At 34.5% G+C, this 17,825-nt stretch overlaps 5 protein-coding genes across 10 annotated transcripts in view; 1 reads left to right on the top strand and 4 right to left on the bottom strand.

Moving 5' to 3' along the window:
- Positions 1 to 1,665: 1,665 nt before the first annotated feature.
- On the bottom strand, positions 1,666 to 2,892 carry Baldspot (elongation of very long chain fatty acids protein baldspot). Its single transcript, XM_088037180.1, has 2 exons — positions 2,735 to 2,892; positions 1,666 to 2,668 (listed from the first exon to the last, which is right to left on the bottom strand). Exon 2 carries the CDS (start codon positions 2,610 to 2,612, stop codon positions 1,749 to 1,751), a length of 864 nt encoding a protein of 287 aa, XP_087893306.1. The 5' UTR covers positions 2,613 to 2,668; positions 2,735 to 2,892; the 3' UTR covers positions 1,666 to 1,748.
- Positions 2,893 to 5,049: 2,157 nt separating this feature from the next.
- Positions 5,050 to 6,346, top strand: Fadd (fas-associated death domain protein). The gene is made up of 2 exons (XM_088037240.1): positions 5,050 to 5,899; positions 5,949 to 6,346. Exons 1-2 carry the CDS (start codon positions 5,590 to 5,592, stop codon positions 6,233 to 6,235), a joined length of 597 nt encoding a protein of 198 aa, XP_087893366.1. The 5' UTR covers positions 5,050 to 5,589; the 3' UTR covers positions 6,236 to 6,346.
- On the bottom strand, positions 6,310 to 7,337 carry LOC148175326 (uncharacterized). The gene is made up of 5 exons (XM_088036979.1): positions 7,279 to 7,337; positions 7,157 to 7,206; positions 6,974 to 7,063; positions 6,593 to 6,914; positions 6,310 to 6,512 (listed from the first exon to the last, which is right to left on the bottom strand). The coding sequence occupies exons 1-5, from the start codon at positions 7,335 to 7,337 to the stop codon at positions 6,446 to 6,448; spliced, it is 588 nt and encodes a 195-aa protein (XP_087893105.1). The 3' UTR covers positions 6,310 to 6,445.
- Positions 7,338 to 7,823: 486 nt separating this feature from the next.
- LOC148175325 (eukaryotic translation initiation factor 4E-1A-like) lies at positions 7,824 to 9,165 on the bottom strand. The gene is made up of 5 exons (XM_088035843.1): positions 9,020 to 9,165; positions 8,686 to 8,861; positions 8,457 to 8,634; positions 8,320 to 8,407; positions 7,824 to 8,272 (listed from the first exon to the last, which is right to left on the bottom strand). Exons 1-5 carry the CDS (start codon positions 9,044 to 9,046, stop codon positions 8,109 to 8,111), a joined length of 633 nt encoding a protein of 210 aa, XP_087891969.1. The 5' UTR covers positions 9,047 to 9,165; the 3' UTR covers positions 7,824 to 8,108.
- A 276-nt stretch (positions 9,166 to 9,441) lies between these two features.
- The window catches only part of Lmpt (four and a half LIM domains protein limpet), a 33,383-nt gene continuing 24,999 nt past the window's right edge, over positions 9,442 to 17,825 (bottom strand). For 3 of the 6 annotated variants that reach the window (XM_088037938.1, XM_088037937.1, XM_088037939.1), the window contains 4 exons: positions 16,792 to 16,992; positions 16,570 to 16,744; positions 11,487 to 11,656; positions 9,442 to 10,629 (listed from right to left, as the gene is read on the bottom strand). In XM_088037938.1, coding sequence (XP_087894064.1) covers positions 10,285 to 10,629; positions 11,487 to 11,656; positions 16,570 to 16,744; positions 16,792 to 16,992 — 891 coding nt within the window. In that variant the 3' untranslated portion in view covers positions 9,442 to 10,284. Of the gene's footprint in view, positions 10,630 to 11,486; positions 11,657 to 13,509; positions 13,819 to 16,569; positions 16,745 to 16,791; positions 16,993 to 17,825 lie in introns of those variants that run through there. The other 3 variants (XM_088037940.1, XM_088037942.1, XM_088037941.1) reach the window with 3 other exon arrangements.

Here is a 17,825-nt window from a genome sequence, read left to right as displayed (position 1 = left end):
TAGCCCGAAGTTAAGAAACTTTAAACTTATCAAATCCCTTGTATCAAATTTGGATTCTTGTTGGAGACTAATGGAATTTTAATGAAACATAACTAAATTTTAATAAAACTTTCCAAGCGTGGCGGATGTTTATTAATTCGGTAGATTCGGTGGATTCATTGTATGCGACTCTGGGTACCTAATTATTGTGGGATTTTCGTGACGTCTGAAGTTTACAATCGTCAATTAAAAAAAAGGTGTTTTTCAATCATTGCCAGTTGATCTAACCAGCGAACTAACTTGATCCGTCGCGTTGGGGCGCTAAAAAACACAAGCCGGTGCTGATAAACCGATCATTTATCGATCACATGATTCATTCAATTCAGGAAATCGTGTGAATTGTATGGAATATTTTGCCGATATCTTCATACATTACGTGATAATAATTATCAACGTAGTTACTACTTTTATTTTTATACTAAAATATTTATTGCTTTTATTAGAATAGAGGCGACCTCTAATTTTTTTAAAGACACCTTGTAATTTGTAATTTTAAATGGGACCAGTTGGAACGAACTAGGCATTAAAAAGAACCCTGAGCAGGAAGACGAGCCGTTTATTTTGAAGACTTAATTCCTATTGGTTCGAAAAAATCATACCATATCATTTTGGTATCTATAACTTTCTCTCGCAAACTTTCTTATAAGACAATGTGGAACTTTACCTGACAGACCGTTAGAAGTGTCACAGAGGGACATAATTAATGTAATTTTTTCGGTTTTTTTGATGCACTAAGAATCGTCCGTCAATACAAATATAATTCTAAAGTGTGTCGAGGCATCGAAACATAAATAATTAAGGAACTAAACATTGCCAATTTCAATTATTAATTACATAAGCAAAATATTGATATGGTTCAAGGTCTTTGATAATTTCCTTTTAGCTATAACGTTATATAATCGCAAACAGGTCAATTTATGATAAGCTAAATAGTCATCAAGTTTAATTTTGACTGCCAAGGTAAGTAATTTACCTTGTTACAAACAATAAAAAAATGTTCCCGCCATTTGCAATTGACAACAGGAAAACAGCGATTTCTAAGCAAAACAACTAGCGAAAAGTTGATAAGAAATAGCTACACATTCTTAAACATTCGAGTTATGCATGGAATTGAAGGCGGGCGAGTCATCCAAATTAATTTCCACGGCCGACTTTGAGCACAACTTTCTGGACAATAAGAGATAAGAATCCGTAAAAAATATTTTATTGAAACGACTGTTGCAGGATAATTTTAACAGCATCACTTTATATTGTTCATTATAAATCCTAAAAATACAAATAAATAAAATAGCCATCACGACAGACATAAAATCAATATACATGATAACATGACAAACTAATGACTAGTTTTTACGTTCCCTCTCCAACAATTTTCTAGATATCACAAAACAAGTAATGTCTACCTAATCTTGTGTTGAATTTTCATTTTTCCACGAAATGAGATAAGCATAGTTAAGTATTATGCTATCACAGAATGAATAAATTTCTTACCACTAAAAATAAGTACGGTAGAGTTTTGTGATATCTGTGAAAAGAAATGCCCTATGAAATGCGTATTTCTCAAATACTTTATAAAAAATATAGGTACAATTTTTAACGTTTGTCATAGAATTTGCAAACATACAGTTGGAACAATCATAAGGAGCTCGTTTTATTAAAGAACATATCACAACCACAAATAAAAAAACCAAAATGGAATGAGCCTGGAACTAGTGAACTTTTGATTTCATTAATGGATAGTCTGCAGTAACAGGGGCACTCGTTCTCTTACTGCGTCTATTTCCGGACATGTAGGCCTTGTAAAAGAACCTCGCGAATAAAACAAAGTAACTAAGATACATAGCAATTGACAATTTTATGTTAAACGGGGTTATGTGGCATTCAGCTTGATTTTGTAGCAGCTGATGGGCCCATATATTTACAGCGCATCCAACGACCATCTGAAGAAGTTGTAAGGAAGTGATCACCATCGCGATTTGACGGGGTGGGCTATACCCCATCGCTTTCAAAGCATAATAAGTGTACATCACAGAATGGACACAATAGTTCATCACAATGAACCATCGGGCACTTGCTGTGTACTCGGTGTAACTAAACCAAGAGTAGAGGAGGACGGTTATGTGGTGGTACCAATGCAGGAAGATCAGCGGCTGTTTTCTTAAAACTATGAAGATGGTATCACCCAATTCTGGAAGCTTACTTAAAACGAACATCCACGTCCAGAACCCGGAGACTTTATCCTGTTCTATGAAACTGGGCACACACACCGAGTGGTACAGGCCGTGATGGGTTAGGGTGTGTAAAAACTCAGGTACGGTCCTGCACGCGCCTATGATGCTAAACGTGGCCAATAGGGTGTTCCATAGCGTGAGTACGCCCCTGAGTTCAAACCGAGGCCGGTTCTGCATGAGGTGCTGTCCGCCGAAGATGAGCACCATGTAAATGCCAACGTAATAAAATCCCAACGTCCAATTATCCTTCATCCACGTGCGGGTTTCCTGGTGAATGAAGCCGGACTCGAAATTAAAAACATACGAGTAATTGGGAAGTGTAACTTGGTTGTATTCCTTCATCGTGACACTGCTTCCAAACACACGCTCTACTTCGACTCACTGCTGCACTTTCAATTCTGCAAACGAGACAAGAATTTTGTCGGATATATCGGATGACCGGACCACCGCACGCCCTAACTCACCACACCGCCATAATCCGCGCCTGCGCCTCCAAAATCTTCCTACTTTCTCCAACTGCTGGGCCAACGATTATGTCTGTCTTTCTTCACCCAAATCGTGCGGTAAAGATCCAACTCCAGTAACCAGTTCACGAGGCTTGCGGCTTTCGCGGACTTTTTGCCAAGTTCAAACTTGAAGTGCAGTTGTCACACCACCTCCATACAAATAACACCAGATTAGCTTACGAATATTATCAAAAACTCTAAATTTAATCTGTCGCCTATCGATAATAAAATCCACCGCACTGATCTGCTCAATAAATAAATACGCGCAAGCCGATAAAAATTAACAACAAAAATGTGATCACAAAAAATGATGTACTTGACGTATGACATTTCGGCTTTTAGAACAAGGTGGATCCATCATCATTAACAACATTAAACAGTTTTTCCCTCACGAAACTTCCCTAAAACGCTCGAAATAAACACAAACTTATAAAACGCCTTCAAAATAAACTAAATAAAACAAATTCTAGGCGTTTTTATAATCTTCATTCAAAAAATACAGTGCGGTTTCGTTCGACCCAGCATGACCAACCTGTAAACAAAAAATTACCATACAGATCCGTTGGAATGATTCCCATTAAAAATAAGTTTGTTATTGTTGTTTCAAATAAAAACACCACAGTTCCTGAATAATTAAGCGTTTCTTTATTGGTTCTTATTTTTTCATGTCTTTTTAGGCAGGACCGGCTCCACCTTTTTGTAGCCTCTTTAAAGCCATGCATGCCGTTTCGCATTGGACCAAATTATATATCACGTGAAAACAAATGCTCCAATTAACATTAAAAACAATGCAATCTAGTAGACAAACGTCATGATTGTTTAATAAGATTAGTTGTCACGTAATCGTATGTTTTAAAATTAATCAAGATCAATTATGTTATTTCTCGTATCGAATGTTCAATTTCCACGAACGATCATAATCATAACAATCAATAATTTCCGACATATAGAAGTTGGTGTTATCAAAATATTCCATGGTGTCGATTTAAGCAAACAAAAGCAATAAGTTTAAACGTCTGAAATTTTTAATTATTTTATACAGTAAGTGTATTTATCAACTAATTTTTAAAATCTAAAGCAGTTAATCAACCGAAAAGTTCATTGCCAAGGTTTATGGTGTAATTCATAATGGATGACAATGTAAAAATTTTATAATTTATAGGCGAAGATACAATAACATTAAAAAAGAGTGCAGTCATGTTCGCACATTCTGATTGTAGATTCACCTACATCGGTGCTTAATTAGGACTTTTATGTTAATCATTTTAATTATCAAAAAAATTAATAATTCATTCAATCAATACATTAAAAGTTTATTGGCATTAATAACATATGTATACATTATGTTTGCCCTCAAAGTTGTTGATTTTTCCATTATCCAAGGATATGCAACTCTCTGTACGAGTAAAAACCAGTAAATTGTTGTTAAAAAGTTAACAATTCTATAAATAAAATAATAATAAACAGTCACAACAAGACCCACATTATTATGTGATGTTGGTGCGATGTATATGGTATTGGACTTTACACAGAATGGATAATTTTTAAACTTCATCTTCTTTCTAGCCAACTATTTTACCAAATATTTCTTCCATTTTATAACAATTGCTTCCATTTTTAATAAAAATTATTTATTTCCATTTACATTTTTTTTATCTTGCTGGAACTGCACCTTGTTACACCACGCCACAATTTGGGTCCAATGATCCAATTCTCACTATCAATAATCAAATCGTTCTCACTATTATTAAATCATAATAATCACTAAAATATTCTCTCAGATCAAAAGTCATTTTTTCTGCTGATGATGTCAATTCCATTTCCTCATTCTTGGCATCAGCTGATGAAGAGTGAAATTTGTAACTAATCTGATGATATAGCATTATCATTGATGTTGCTATTAAAAAAATATGAAAATAAACAAAGATTGCAAAGGTCAAACTAGCGAGTATAATACATAGTAACTTTTGTGGGTGAGATTTAGCGACCTGTAGGAAATTGTCATCAGGGTGTTCCCCTAAATATCTACATGACTAGTATGCATTATCCCAAGGCATTATCTCTGAGAAAAATCAATTGACGGAGTGTTCTCGGTCTACATTTTGGGGCTTTTTTGTGTTCTCGGTGATATAAAAACGTGGTGTGACCGAATTGGTGTTATCTTCTGAAAGTTTATTGGTAATTTATTCTTTTTACCCGCCAGTAACTGAAAATTGTTTGAGTGAATTTAACACATGCTTTAAAAAATTTCACTTTACACATAAGGTGATTAAGCAATAGAAAAACTAATTTTTCTTTGTAAATGTGACTTCCATCAACATCATTGGCGGCTCATTCTAGATTTTATAGAAAAAAAGACTCTTCGTCTTCGTAGAACTGGCTAATGAACAGTGGAAGAAGAAAATAAAGAAGTCGTTCAAAGTTCAAAGTTATATTACAAAATGTCTCTTTGGCCGATGCAAATACTCGTTCACTGCTCATGGTACAATTTCAAATTACAAGGAGAGAAAGACATAATTACAAAAAGTGGTCTCTGGATGTGTTTTGTATTTCCATTATGAATTAGGCAAGTAAATCAAAGAGTTTTTTAATTTGTCATTAATAGGTTTATTCTGTACTTATTCCTGTAATAATTAATCTGCAGTTTAAATTTGACCCATTTCCCGCCCTCTCCGAGCGACCAATCACATTAAACGTCACTCGAAATGACAAGTTGACAAGAAACCTGTTGTTTTTGACAGAAATGTCACAATTCCCAAAATAAGTGAACATTGCTTTTAATTTAGAATCTGCGTGCAATTACTTCAATTATCATGTATTACCAAACAATGTGTGACCGTCTTTGTAGGTTACCGTGCAGCGATGATAAACTGAATCTTCTGAAAACTCGTTATCAGCATGTGATTAATTCAAAGAGACGTTCCAACGCGATTGATACGCTGCCAGGACTAATAACAATTTTTCAAAAACGAGATTACATAAACCCAGACAAAATAGATGTGTTAGAAGATTTTATTCAAGCGAACTTTCAAGATTTTCATGAAAATGACCATCATGTTCAGAATTTGAACAACGTTCATGTGAACGGTTATCAAGGACTTCCCAATTTACAAAGAGGAAGAGGTTTGTGGTTTTAATGTTTCAAGGGTAATTTTGATGAGTGTTGTTGTAGTTCTGCCTAGAGCACCTAGTGATACCAAAGAAAGGGCTTATCAGGTTATTATTGAAGAAATTGGACAGAAATGGAATGATTTTGCTAGGGCTCTTCATGTACCTGAAGGCAGTATTGATCAACTATCTAAAATAAAATTTGAAGATAGAATTTATGATATTCTTTTATATCATGAAGAAAGAAGTGATCCAAAATTTTGGCAGTCTGAATTAGTGGCTGCTTTAGATGAAGCAAGACGCAGAGATCTCAGTCAAAGAGTACAACGTATTTTTGATACATTTTCGTAAACGTGCAATGAAAAAAGAGTGAGATGAGTGTGATATAATATAATAGGTTATTAAATGTGCAAATCATGACCTGCAAAGTTTTATAATATATTTAATATGTACAAACCACAATGTGACTTCTTTTTTTATGCTCAATAAATGTAGATAAGTTAATAAAAGTTACAAACACTCTTATCCATGATGTTAGCATCCATTTGAATGGCTCCCTTCTCAGTTGCTATGCTCGCTGCTGGACCGGGAGCTTGGGGGAGAAAGGTCGTCTGCTGCATGTCTTTCACTGAAACAAAACATTGTACTCAGAATCGTAAAGCAAAAAATTTTAAGAAAAAAGGAACTTTTGTACAAATAGATACTTACTTAATAAATGCATGCAGGGCTCTATGAACACATCTGAAATTCTCTCCACTAAATTTTAAACGGAGTGGTGGTATGTCATTGCAATTGATGGTAATCATGTTATCGTTAGTTACATAACCTAGAATTCTGTCTAAAGTAACCGGCAACGTCATTTGTTTATTATCTACACAAATTAAGTTAATTGAGGTATTTGTAAACTGAAAGAAAACGTCAAGTTTTGTTTCATCATTGATGTAATATTCTCCCTGAAAATGTTCACCTTCCATGGCTGTATTAAAACGCTTACTGGCCTGATAGGCTCTCCACTCTGATAAGATTTGGTCTGAAAATAAAGAAAATATGGTTTTGCCATGTTTTTTGTTTAACAGTAAATGGGCGTACCTAACATTGTGTTTTCGCAGCGACCTTGTTTCCTGTGCTGCAGAGCTTTATTTGTGGCTTGATTGTCATTTGTTAGTGTGGAGGCGCCACCTTGGGCAAAATTGTAAAATGTCAAATGTAGGTAATATAGAATTCTAATTTAATGCTAAAGGTCACAATTACTTTAGACGTTAGATGAGATACGAAGATCCAAGTTTATTTTGTTAAGTTTTGTTGTTTGATCAGAGCCTTTGCTTTATCAAAGTTTTGTTGATGTTTTATGTTTTATATTGTAATTAATGCTTGCAAGAACGTAGAAAGCTCACGATTTTTGTCGTCGGTGTAAAAAGTTGATATTCTCTAGGACTCTGTTTTTGATATACATATGTATACTTATAAAAGCTCAAGATTATCACTTATTTATTTCTATTCAAAAGATCTTTTAGATGAAGAAAAATATCAAAAAAGAAAAAAAAACAATTTTTTCTTGCTTAGTTAACTGTTAACTAAATATTTTTTATTACGCTGTAACCAATAATTATATGAAAATTGTTAACAATTTATTATTTAGTTAACATTAAAAATATGACTTCATGTCAATTTTCATAAACAAAATTTACCCCAATTTCCCTTATTTAATTTAAAATAATTTTCATTGTCACACTCAACTGTTGCGTTTAGCTGTCAAATTTTGACAAAACAATGTATGCCACTTATAAATTGAAAAATATCCCCAAGTGGTACAACCCAATTCATAAGTTTGGTTAAAATTTGTGTGGTCCCAAAACTTGGCCCGATTGTGACCTTGGGAGCACATAAAAAATAAATACAGTTTAACTTACATTTATAAAAACTTTAATAAAAACAACTGTAAAATAAAGTTAACTTTATTGTTGTAGTACCATTTTACGGTTGCAAAAGTATAAAAGAAAGTGGTCAAAAAGGGCAATCAGATATAAAGTCTGCTCTTGATGGTACAGGACCACTTTATCTACCCTTGAGGTTAACGTGCAAGTTAGCCTTGCATTTTAAGACGAATAAAGCACATTATAAAAGCATCTAAAGAAAAAATAAATATATTCAAAACCAGTGAATTAAATGTAACAAATTCTCAAACGCAACGATTTAACTGTTATCTATCTCCTAGTGTTCATTGCTAAACTGTGTAAGAATTCTTTGTAACAGAACCGGACTTGTCTTGAGTATCTTTATGAATCTGGTAGCCTAGAACAGTCCGTTGAGGTATATGCAGCCGCTCCTTTAGTTTCTTCCCGATTTCTAGTACAGCCGTCGCTTTGTTCGCGTCGGAGGTCCATACCCCTGAGAAAAATCATAAAAGACTTGTTTACACGACTTCAAACTTTTACCTATTTTGTCGCCTTTTCCTCTGATGTTGACTACAGCCCCACAGATCTCGTCAGAATGTTCAAAGGCCTCACCAATTAAGCAAAGTATCTAGAATCACCTAATTAAGATAAAACCCTTCAAAATTACGACAACTCACTATGTCTAGCCAATACCGATCCAGCTCGTTATTTCTTTGTTTTTTCTCTAAGTTAATAAGCCAGCGGCCCCCACGCTTGTTCGCATCGTCTTCCCACATTGGTCGGATGCCCCGTTTAAACAACGAGTAATCATTGCCTTGTCTCAGCTCACTCGCAGGTTTTATATGGTTATATAAACTAAAAATATAGTTGGTAAATGTGGACATGTAGAACAAACACGTTATTAACCTCCAGAAGTCCTCCACGGTTTGGAAGGATGCGATTTCTTTCTGATTCTTCTCCCACGTTTGACTCCTGTCATTCTCATAATACCAAAGAGTCCAACAATTCTGGAGCGGATGTTTAATGGAAAAGTCCATGGCGATGTCCACATCGTTTTCAGTCTTTAGGTCATTTTTCTCATTCTGTGGGTAAGATGGGCGTTAGACAAAAACCACCAAAGTCATGTGAAATTACAATATGGCAGAATTTGCCGGGACTTGCCACATTTCTGTATAAAAATGTCATTTATAGAATAAAAAGTGAGAGAAGGCTCAGGATAATATGGGAATATGCAAATTACCTCGCTTTCTATCGAATTTGTCGACATTTTTGTGAATAAAACGAAGAAGTCACTTAATTTCCTTGAAATGAAAGTTTCTCCACCTTTCCACAGATTTCACTGCCAACTTTGTGGCGTCAAAATTAACTCTGCGGAGGCAAAGGTTGCAAGATGGCGCGCGGGAAATTCAAATTTGACAGGCTTCAAAAGCGTCGGGTTTTGTAGCAAACTCGGACTCGGAAAACAATTACCTTTATATAAATTACACAAGCTTTATTATGAAAGGCTCATTTAACTTTTGATTCCTCTTATTTCTTAATTTTTACCCTCCCGTTTAGTTTTTACTTAAGTGCACGTTATTCTTTGGATTAATTCTTAATCAGGATGAATTCTCTGATTCCATTTTTTTTTCCAGTTTATTCTGAATAAATAATAGTCTCAGCGGTTTTTAAAGTTTTATTGTGGAATTAAATATAACAATAATATGTCTAAGCAAAGCCCTGTACTTATTTTAAAAAGCATAACAATTTTAACAATCCAAAATTTACCATGTACGTATATTTTACATTGGAGTTATATTCTAAACAGGTATATAATATGGACATTAATAATAACATTTCTGTTAATGAAGCATTCAGATAAAAATTACTGATGACAGTAAATAAAATAAAAATAAAGAAAAAATTAATCTATCTACTCAATAGCACCAAAGTTGCTCATTTCATAAATGCTATAAAGCTGTGTACATATTATCTACAATAGTAATAATATACAATAAAAAAATGTCATCTTAACATTAAGAAGCAATAACAACCGTCATAGATAACAAATATAATCAGTGTACTAATTTTGATATTAAAGTTTAAGGCAACTTTTACAGTATTGTATAATTTTCAAATTTAGAATATTCTACGTTCGATATTGCTGACAATCTTTCACATTGCACAATTTCCTGCTATATGGCAAATCAAAAGTAAATTTTCAAAAAATAAATACATTTATTCTAAGTCTAAAAAGCATTAAAAAATAATCCCCCTAACAAAATGAAGGAAAAATTCTCTACATCAAAATTTAAATAACTCAATTATTAAAAAATTGATGTAAGGCTTGTGTTTTTTTTTGCGTTTTTTAGTTTATTTTTTTGATTGTGTATTTTGTGTATAAAGTGTAGTGTGTGCGTGTACTCCAGTCACAATGAACAAACTGTTTTCCATCTCTTACTGAGCTACCTTTTTTGTCATTATGGTCACTGAATTAAAAAATAAATTGTAATAATATTACAATATCTACATCAATTTCTGTTTGGCGCATTCGGGACAGATGATATCATCTTGATCGGTGATGAAACCACGTCCTACTAAGCTGGTGCGGCAAGAGGCACAGAAGAAGCAATCATTATGCCAATGTCGGTCTTCGAAAGAAATGAATTTCGTTCCACCAATTCCAGTAATTGGTTTGTTACAGGCAAAGCAACGTTTGGCAAACAATTCTCCGAAGCATTCGGCGCAATAGGGCTTCTCATCGCGGCTGGTAAAACGCTCGCCGGCAAGGCTCTTCGAGCAATGGGTGCAAGTGAAGCATTCTCTGTGCCAAGGCTCGTTCTTGTACGTCACTCCACCACTGGTAATCACCTAGAAAAAAAATTGTAATAAATTCAAAAAGTAAAAATCTAGACATTTTAAAATTCCCGCCCCTAGTTATATTTTATTTCGTTTTCAGTTTTCCACCAAGTAACCGGGCGCGCTTTTGATCATTGCCGTTTTGTGTGTTGTAACCAGTTGTAACATTCGTAAAAATTATAGAAAATTCTATGAAGGTGTTCCTGGATGTGGTTTTTTCCTATTGGATTAAAATTCTTCTGCTGTGAACACTTTTGGGAGCTTAAACGGAAGCTTCAAGGTAGGTCATTTTTCCTCTAAATTGTCCAAAAATTCGGGACTTACAGCATGTAAATAGAGCAAACCGGTTTAAAACGGGAGTTTAACATTACTAGGAGGGTGATAAGAGCTAACAATCGACCTTTTTGTAAAGTGGTTCATGATGTTAAAAATTGGTAATTTTATACAACTATGTTGGTCACACTGTCTGGTTATTTTTGGAAACCTGATATTAACCTCTAAATTTGAACGAATTTTGAACTTTTAAGTTCTCGTTAGCTCTGAAAAATTAAACCGTGAGATATAAAATTAGAAAAGTAGAAAAGTAAATGGTGTCAAGACCTCTAAAATCTAAATTTATTGTTAATGATCCGGAAGAAGTAAAAAAGCAATGAAGGACCCAAAACGAAAAACATAATTTAGAGACAAACACACAACTGGACGAAAAGTAAGATCTAGGAAACATAAAAAACGAAGCGAATCCAACGATTTTAAACAGATCAGAACAGAAGTGGAACAGTTTATCACTGCTTAATAAACAGGCTGTGGAATTAAAAATGTAGTCTGTGACCTAAAAGCGTTTTCGTTCTAAAAACGAACTTGTATCTTACCTTATTACATTTGATACAACGAGTCGCGAATTTTTCTTCATAACACTTGGCACAATAAATTTCTTGTTCACGGGGAATGAAACTCTGAGTACCAATGGGCACTTTACAGACACAACAGCAGAAACATTTTTCGTGCCATTGCCTCGTTTTGTATTCCATCTTCTTTGTTCCTGCAAATAAAAAGTCGCAATTAAATTTCAGTCGTGGAAAACAAGTATTTATACACACATCTACATTTTTTAGATATTAGATCGATTTCTGTAACTCGATTCAAGGTGGAAATTTTATACTGCGATGGAGTAAAAACAACAAAACAGGTCTCGTGGACATCGTTTTCCTCGGCCATATGGTATTTAACACTCTGGACAGTGATTAATTTAACAGTCTTATTTATCACAGTTGCAGCAATTAGAAGCAACTAAAATTCATTAAACCGTAATTATAACTTGACAGTGAAAGATGACTTTTGCCAGTCTTATCACTTATGATTACAGTGTGAACAGGTGTTCTCAAGCTTTTAAAACTCATTTGTTTCCCAAGATAATTACATATTATTTACACAATATGTAAACATCCGCACCCAAAATATAGTTTTCACAAACGTATTTATAGAAATTGTAACCGCTGCAAAAATACTTTAATTTTAGATTTACAGAGAGCTGGAATACTGTAAAAAATAAATTATGGCAACAGCTGGTGGCGAACTTCTGGAGAGTAGTTTTTATAAAAAGTTTTGCTTAGAAGCATATCTGTAATCGGCACATTCAGCTTTTATCGGTTTCGGGGATGTAATGGGAATTTTAGTTTAGTTTAAGGTCTTGTTATCCTTTCGACAATTTAACTTCCAATTATTATATAATTAGACATTACAGTAGTGCACAAAAAATCCCAGCACCAACACGTTATAATACGCCTGTCGGCATGGTAGTCCCATCATGGTCACTTTTTATTATATGATTAAGCTAGCATGGTAGGCGTTAGACTCTTTATCCCCAATTAGTAATTATTCCAAATTCGAGTAATCGTGGGTTCACTCAAAGAGGTCAGTGTCAGCAGACACTTTGAAAATTCAACAGTTTTTTACATCCATTTCCATATTCATTTTAGCCAGATATGTGTATCACCTACATTCGATACAATGATGTCATACTTAATTCGGATTGAGTATGAAAAGATCGCGTGCAAGGCAGTTTTTAGTCGTAATTCATTGTTTCTAGGCTGGATATAATTGAAACTGTTTTTGTATATGCAAAGTCGTGTCAAGGAACTACTTAAATAAAAGTTGCGATTTTTAGCTGTCGTGGAATTAATAAGCTGAAAATGAGTGAGTCATTGTCAATAAGTGATAGTTTATGACTACAATTAAGTTATTGTTTTGATGTTCATTCATGAGTAGTGGAATAAATTACTGAACATTAGTTGAATACTTGGTTTCTTGTGGCACCCTGTACCTTGGTGTCTACAGATTCTATTGCGAAAACCTCGACCTAGCGTGACTGGAAATTCTTTTATCGTTAGTTTATTAAAACTTTGACTTATTTCCACTATTTTTCAGTACCCGACAATTGTAGAATACCATGATTTAGCTCAAATTCGGTTTTGTTACCAAGTCGCTGACCTGGCCTTCAACATCCAAACGTCACTGTACCATCTTTTTATTCTTTTTTTAAATCCAACGTAATGTATCTTTATTACAACAAAACCGCAGTCGTAATATCTTGATTTTTTGCGGCGATGATTGATTCTTTGTAAAAAACCATCGCGAATATCACGATCTTTTACTTGGGGAAACGTGAGTACCTTGACAGGATAATTGAATTTTGACACAGCTTAACTCGCCAAGTTAATTATTATAATGTGAAAAAAGTGTGCAATTTATAAAAATTACGTAGTTAAATAGGACGGTTTAAAAAACGAAGAGAAGAGGCTCCGGATTTTGAAATATGTTTGTAATAACCCTGTCAAGGGTAACAGTACCGCCAACTTGTGAATGTTGATAAAAAAGCTATTAATTCCCACGCACCTAGGGGTAAACTCGCGGGATCCCCCATGAAACACTCCTGATCCAGGCAACACTTGAACGCCTTTTTCTCGCCCGGCAACTCCATCGATAAAATCGCAACATCTTCGTTTTTCTCTTTCGCTTTCCGGATTCTGTCTTCTCCAACAGTCTTAGTTTGTAAATTCAACCGCGTTTTAAACTGATCACTTAAAGTCCCTGCCATTTTTCGAAAAATTTTCTTAAAACCACAAATCGAAAAACCACATGTCGCGAGTTTACCGTACTTAATCCAAACTCAGCATTTGAGTCATCGCGACACAAAGTCTTTGAAAGAACTGGAGATTCGTACCAGTCTCACGAAATCGTCGACCAACATTTATGCTCAGCAAGGTTAACACGAGTCTGCTGCCTACCTACACGCATCTTGCAGGAGAAATTGGAAAAATTAATCAACCTGCTACAGAAGTGGAGAGGAAAGTGTTGTTAGCACTGTCAAAATGAAGGCGCGTGTCGGGTTAAACTAATTGGACTAATTAAAAATTGTTTGTTTGGCGAACGTTTGTTATCGGAGACGTGTTTAATAGCGGCAAATACGACGTTAGTTTACTTTTTTTTTAATTTAATTAATTGAGGTGTTAATAAAGGAGGGTTTCTTTTTACAATTTCGTAAACATTATTGCAATTATCGGTGAGATGTATTGATTGTATAAAAATAGCGAACTTTGAGGTTAACTGGTAATAAAAAGCACGGATAAGGACGGAGGTTTTGGAACGTAGGAAATATATTGCGGTGCAATCATCTCTATAAATACACACAATAATATGAATATTGATATTGATAACAGTTTAGAATAATTTTGCATCGCATTTTTTACAACGTTACGCGAGTATAAATTACTTCTAATCGTTTTTTTTATTTTTTACACGTTCCGTGATTTTTCACCCTCTTCCACATCTGCTTGCCTTCACATTTTGAAATATGAAGAACTTCTTTCTCTGACTCATGACTATAACATTTATTATCGATATTATTCCATTAGTAGGCAATAAACCGATTTTACAGCTCACTAATCACTTTTACCGCAAGACGCAGTTTTAACACCTGTTCCACACCTAGCATTGTCTTCCCAGAAAAGCCTAATTAGCAACTAATCGTGATTTAATGTTTTTCTGTTGTCCCATAACTCATTGCTAACAAATCCTGATTAATGAAACTGCCTGCAAAATGACTGCAAATGTGTGAGTACTGACATTAGTAATCTGAAATGCGTGAATATTTTAGATCAATTTGTTGCTCCAAACAGTTTCTCTTTGATTCTTTAGTGTCAAAAGCTGCTTATGACTCAAATAATTAAATACCGCTTACACAATTATAAAATCGCCATATGTTTGGCTCGAGTCCAGCGAGTTGTGTAATTATGACATTTCTATGTAACAATTTAATTGATAAAAAAGAAAAGGTAAAACCAGGTGAATTATTTACTAAAATGGTGTTGATGGCTCGTATTACGTGTATACTGGGTGACACTTCACCATTTAGGGTAACAAGTCGTGGCACACATTTGATTCATCATCGTTGTTGTTTCTAGTTTTTAGCTCCCACAGTATGAAAAAGCCTAAATCACAGCAAAACGAATATCCAAAGTCACACCATGCTTCATAAATATTCAACGTTTGTTTCGTTTTCGCAACAGCTTTTAAAATAATTCGCGTTAGTCATGATTATAAATAAAACACTCGATTACGAGTGTTTGATATAAAATCGCAAATGTGTTTATATCCCACTAATTAGCATAAATTAGACGTTTGCCATTAAGTTAATCTTTGAATTATTGAATTTTACGTGAAAGTATGAAAGAGCACGCATTTTATTACATTGTTTTTTCATACATTTTATCGCATGTACGTTCAAATAAACGTAACACGTGCCATACAAATAAATCGAGAAATCAAGTTTATAGCTGCACGCCAAATAATATCCAACTTTATTTTTGTTAATACACAACTGGCAACACCTTCAGAATAGTGAAAGGTTCGAAACACCTCGCCAAAATAGATATGATGTAAATTTATGTTCGTTGTTCGCAATTAGCTGTATTATCTTCATTAGCATAATTCGTTTCTCGCATTTCGGTGCAATAAAATGACGACACGCCAATAAACTAATGGATGATGCGAAAAACGAGATTAGGACACTCAATAAAAAGCATGAAATGGTGAAAATTGGGTAAGTGGAATTCTAAGTGCTGTAGTGAAATTAAATAAATTACTACGAAATTTGAAGGGTGACAGGTTTCTAATTTTTTATTCGCGTTATCCAAATTTGTGATTAAATGGATTTGATGTTAAAACTTCGTGTACACTTAAAGTGGAAATATGGAAACTTCTATTTACTAATCGTGAAATTTCCTTTCTATTTTTCACCGAGAAAAAGTCTTTCCACTAATGAAAGGAATTTTTTTGGTCCAAATTATAAAAATTAGGAGAAATTATATCGTTGGTTTTTGACATTTAATTCAAATTTAGTTTAAACAACTCCCAAAGGTTTAGCTGCATCACTTTTTTTTTTCACTGCCAGAAGGGAAAAGACTACTTTAGCGCAATTCGGAATGATCAAATTTAACGGTTATCTTACCGATTTGAGTGGGATACGATGTGACTAAAATAATTGAAAAATTTATGAGACAAAACCGCCCACGACGGTCCCAATGATAAAACCGTTAAAATCGTACGTACACCGAATTTGCATTCTTTATAATTAATTTTTTTCTTAAAAGACTGACGTTCTAACCACGCCTTGTATAAAAGTAATTTCCGTTTTGCGATATGCAAATTCCAGTACACATCCGCGTAAGCATGCAAATAAATAAATAAAACTCCGATTTAATGTCGTAGTGTCATGAATTCCTCTCTCTTCGATTTCCTCAAAATCCTCGATAATCCGCATTCTTCGTACAATTTTTATGACCATGGCCACGAAAAAATCCGAAAGTACCAGTCTTTCGAGGTATTGAAAATGAGAGTAGGTGCTCAAACGTTGGCGTTCGCGAGGTTCCGATTAATTAATGGAAGATGACATACCGGCTCTGAAGATTTCATGGCAACCATCACATCTGGAGGCAAATTGTTCATCATAACAACGGCCACAGTAGATTCTGTCGCCCTTAGAACCAAATTGTCTATCGACGAGGGATTCATTGCAAGTTGTGCACAAGAAACAGGCTTCATGCCAATGCTTGTCTTTATAGGAAAGGTCCTAGAAAAATCATGTAAAAACAGGAAAAATTATCCAACTCAGTTTACTTTTGAGTCTATTCCGATGGTCCTGCTGCACTTCTCGCAAGCATTTGCGAAGACAGATTCGTAGCACGAAACGCAATAAGGATGGTCATCGCGGAGGACGTATCGTTGACCAGTCAAGCTTTCATCGCATTGCCAACAACAGAAATGCTGTCCATGCCAGTCCTTGTTCATGGCCTTTGTGTACTCGCCACTAAAAATGAGCTGAAAAAGAAAGCAAGTGTAGTAAACCCACACGAAAATGGGCTGAGGAATAATTAGAGACCGAATATGGAAGCAGACATTGTTGGCGTTGGAATTAAGAAAAGCAGCGGGGTGGAGAGAAACATTTTTTACAATTTTAGTAAAATTCCGGGAAAATCATTTCAAGGTTTACCTACAGTTGGCTTAATTTACCATATCGGGGTTTGGGTGAGTCACACTTATTGTGATATTTTGAAAAGTCGGAATCCGTGTTGGAGGTGAATAATTTGTATTTATGTAACAGTGGAAAAATTCATTTTCAGTCCGAATTTGGTTGTAAAAAATGTAAAATCAGTCAATTTTGGTCAAATATTATGACTCATACTCATGACCAATGAAGCTGTCAAATTGATTTGATAAATGATCCATTAAATGACTTCAATTTCAGCTGCCAAACAGCACTAGACAGTGTGTCAACTTGGTCTATTTGGAATATTCAAACTTCGTGATTTCATTTGAAAAATTATGAAATCTGAATTTCAAATGTTACGTAGTCAAAAGTAATCCGACGTAGTTAGCCAGAAAATTTTCTCAAAACTCCTTAGAGAAATATTTGGTGCCCGGTTAATGAAAACTACACTTTCACAAATAAACCCGCAAGTTGTGTCTAAACCAAATTGTTTAAAAAAGGGAGAAATCTGTTGACTGCATAAAACCTTTATGTGGCAGTTATTGGGTGCAAAAACGCTACATTGGCAAAAATCCAAGTCGTAACAGATGTTGCATTCGTCTGCTGCATAAAAACTGATTTAGCATCCACAGACAAGAATCTTAGACCCTTAATTAAGGTTTAT

The sequence above is a fragment of the Gnatocerus cornutus genome, chromosome 5 (assembly GCF_029298725.1).
Source record: "Gnatocerus cornutus isolate USDA-ARS CGAHR chromosome 5, icGnaCorn1.1, whole genome shotgun sequence".
In the NCBI taxonomy this organism is placed as follows: domain Eukaryota; kingdom Metazoa; phylum Arthropoda; class Insecta; order Coleoptera; family Tenebrionidae; genus Gnatocerus; species Gnatocerus cornutus.
Note: the sequence above shows the minus strand (reverse complement) of the source record. Positions and strands in the feature narration are given on the sequence as shown.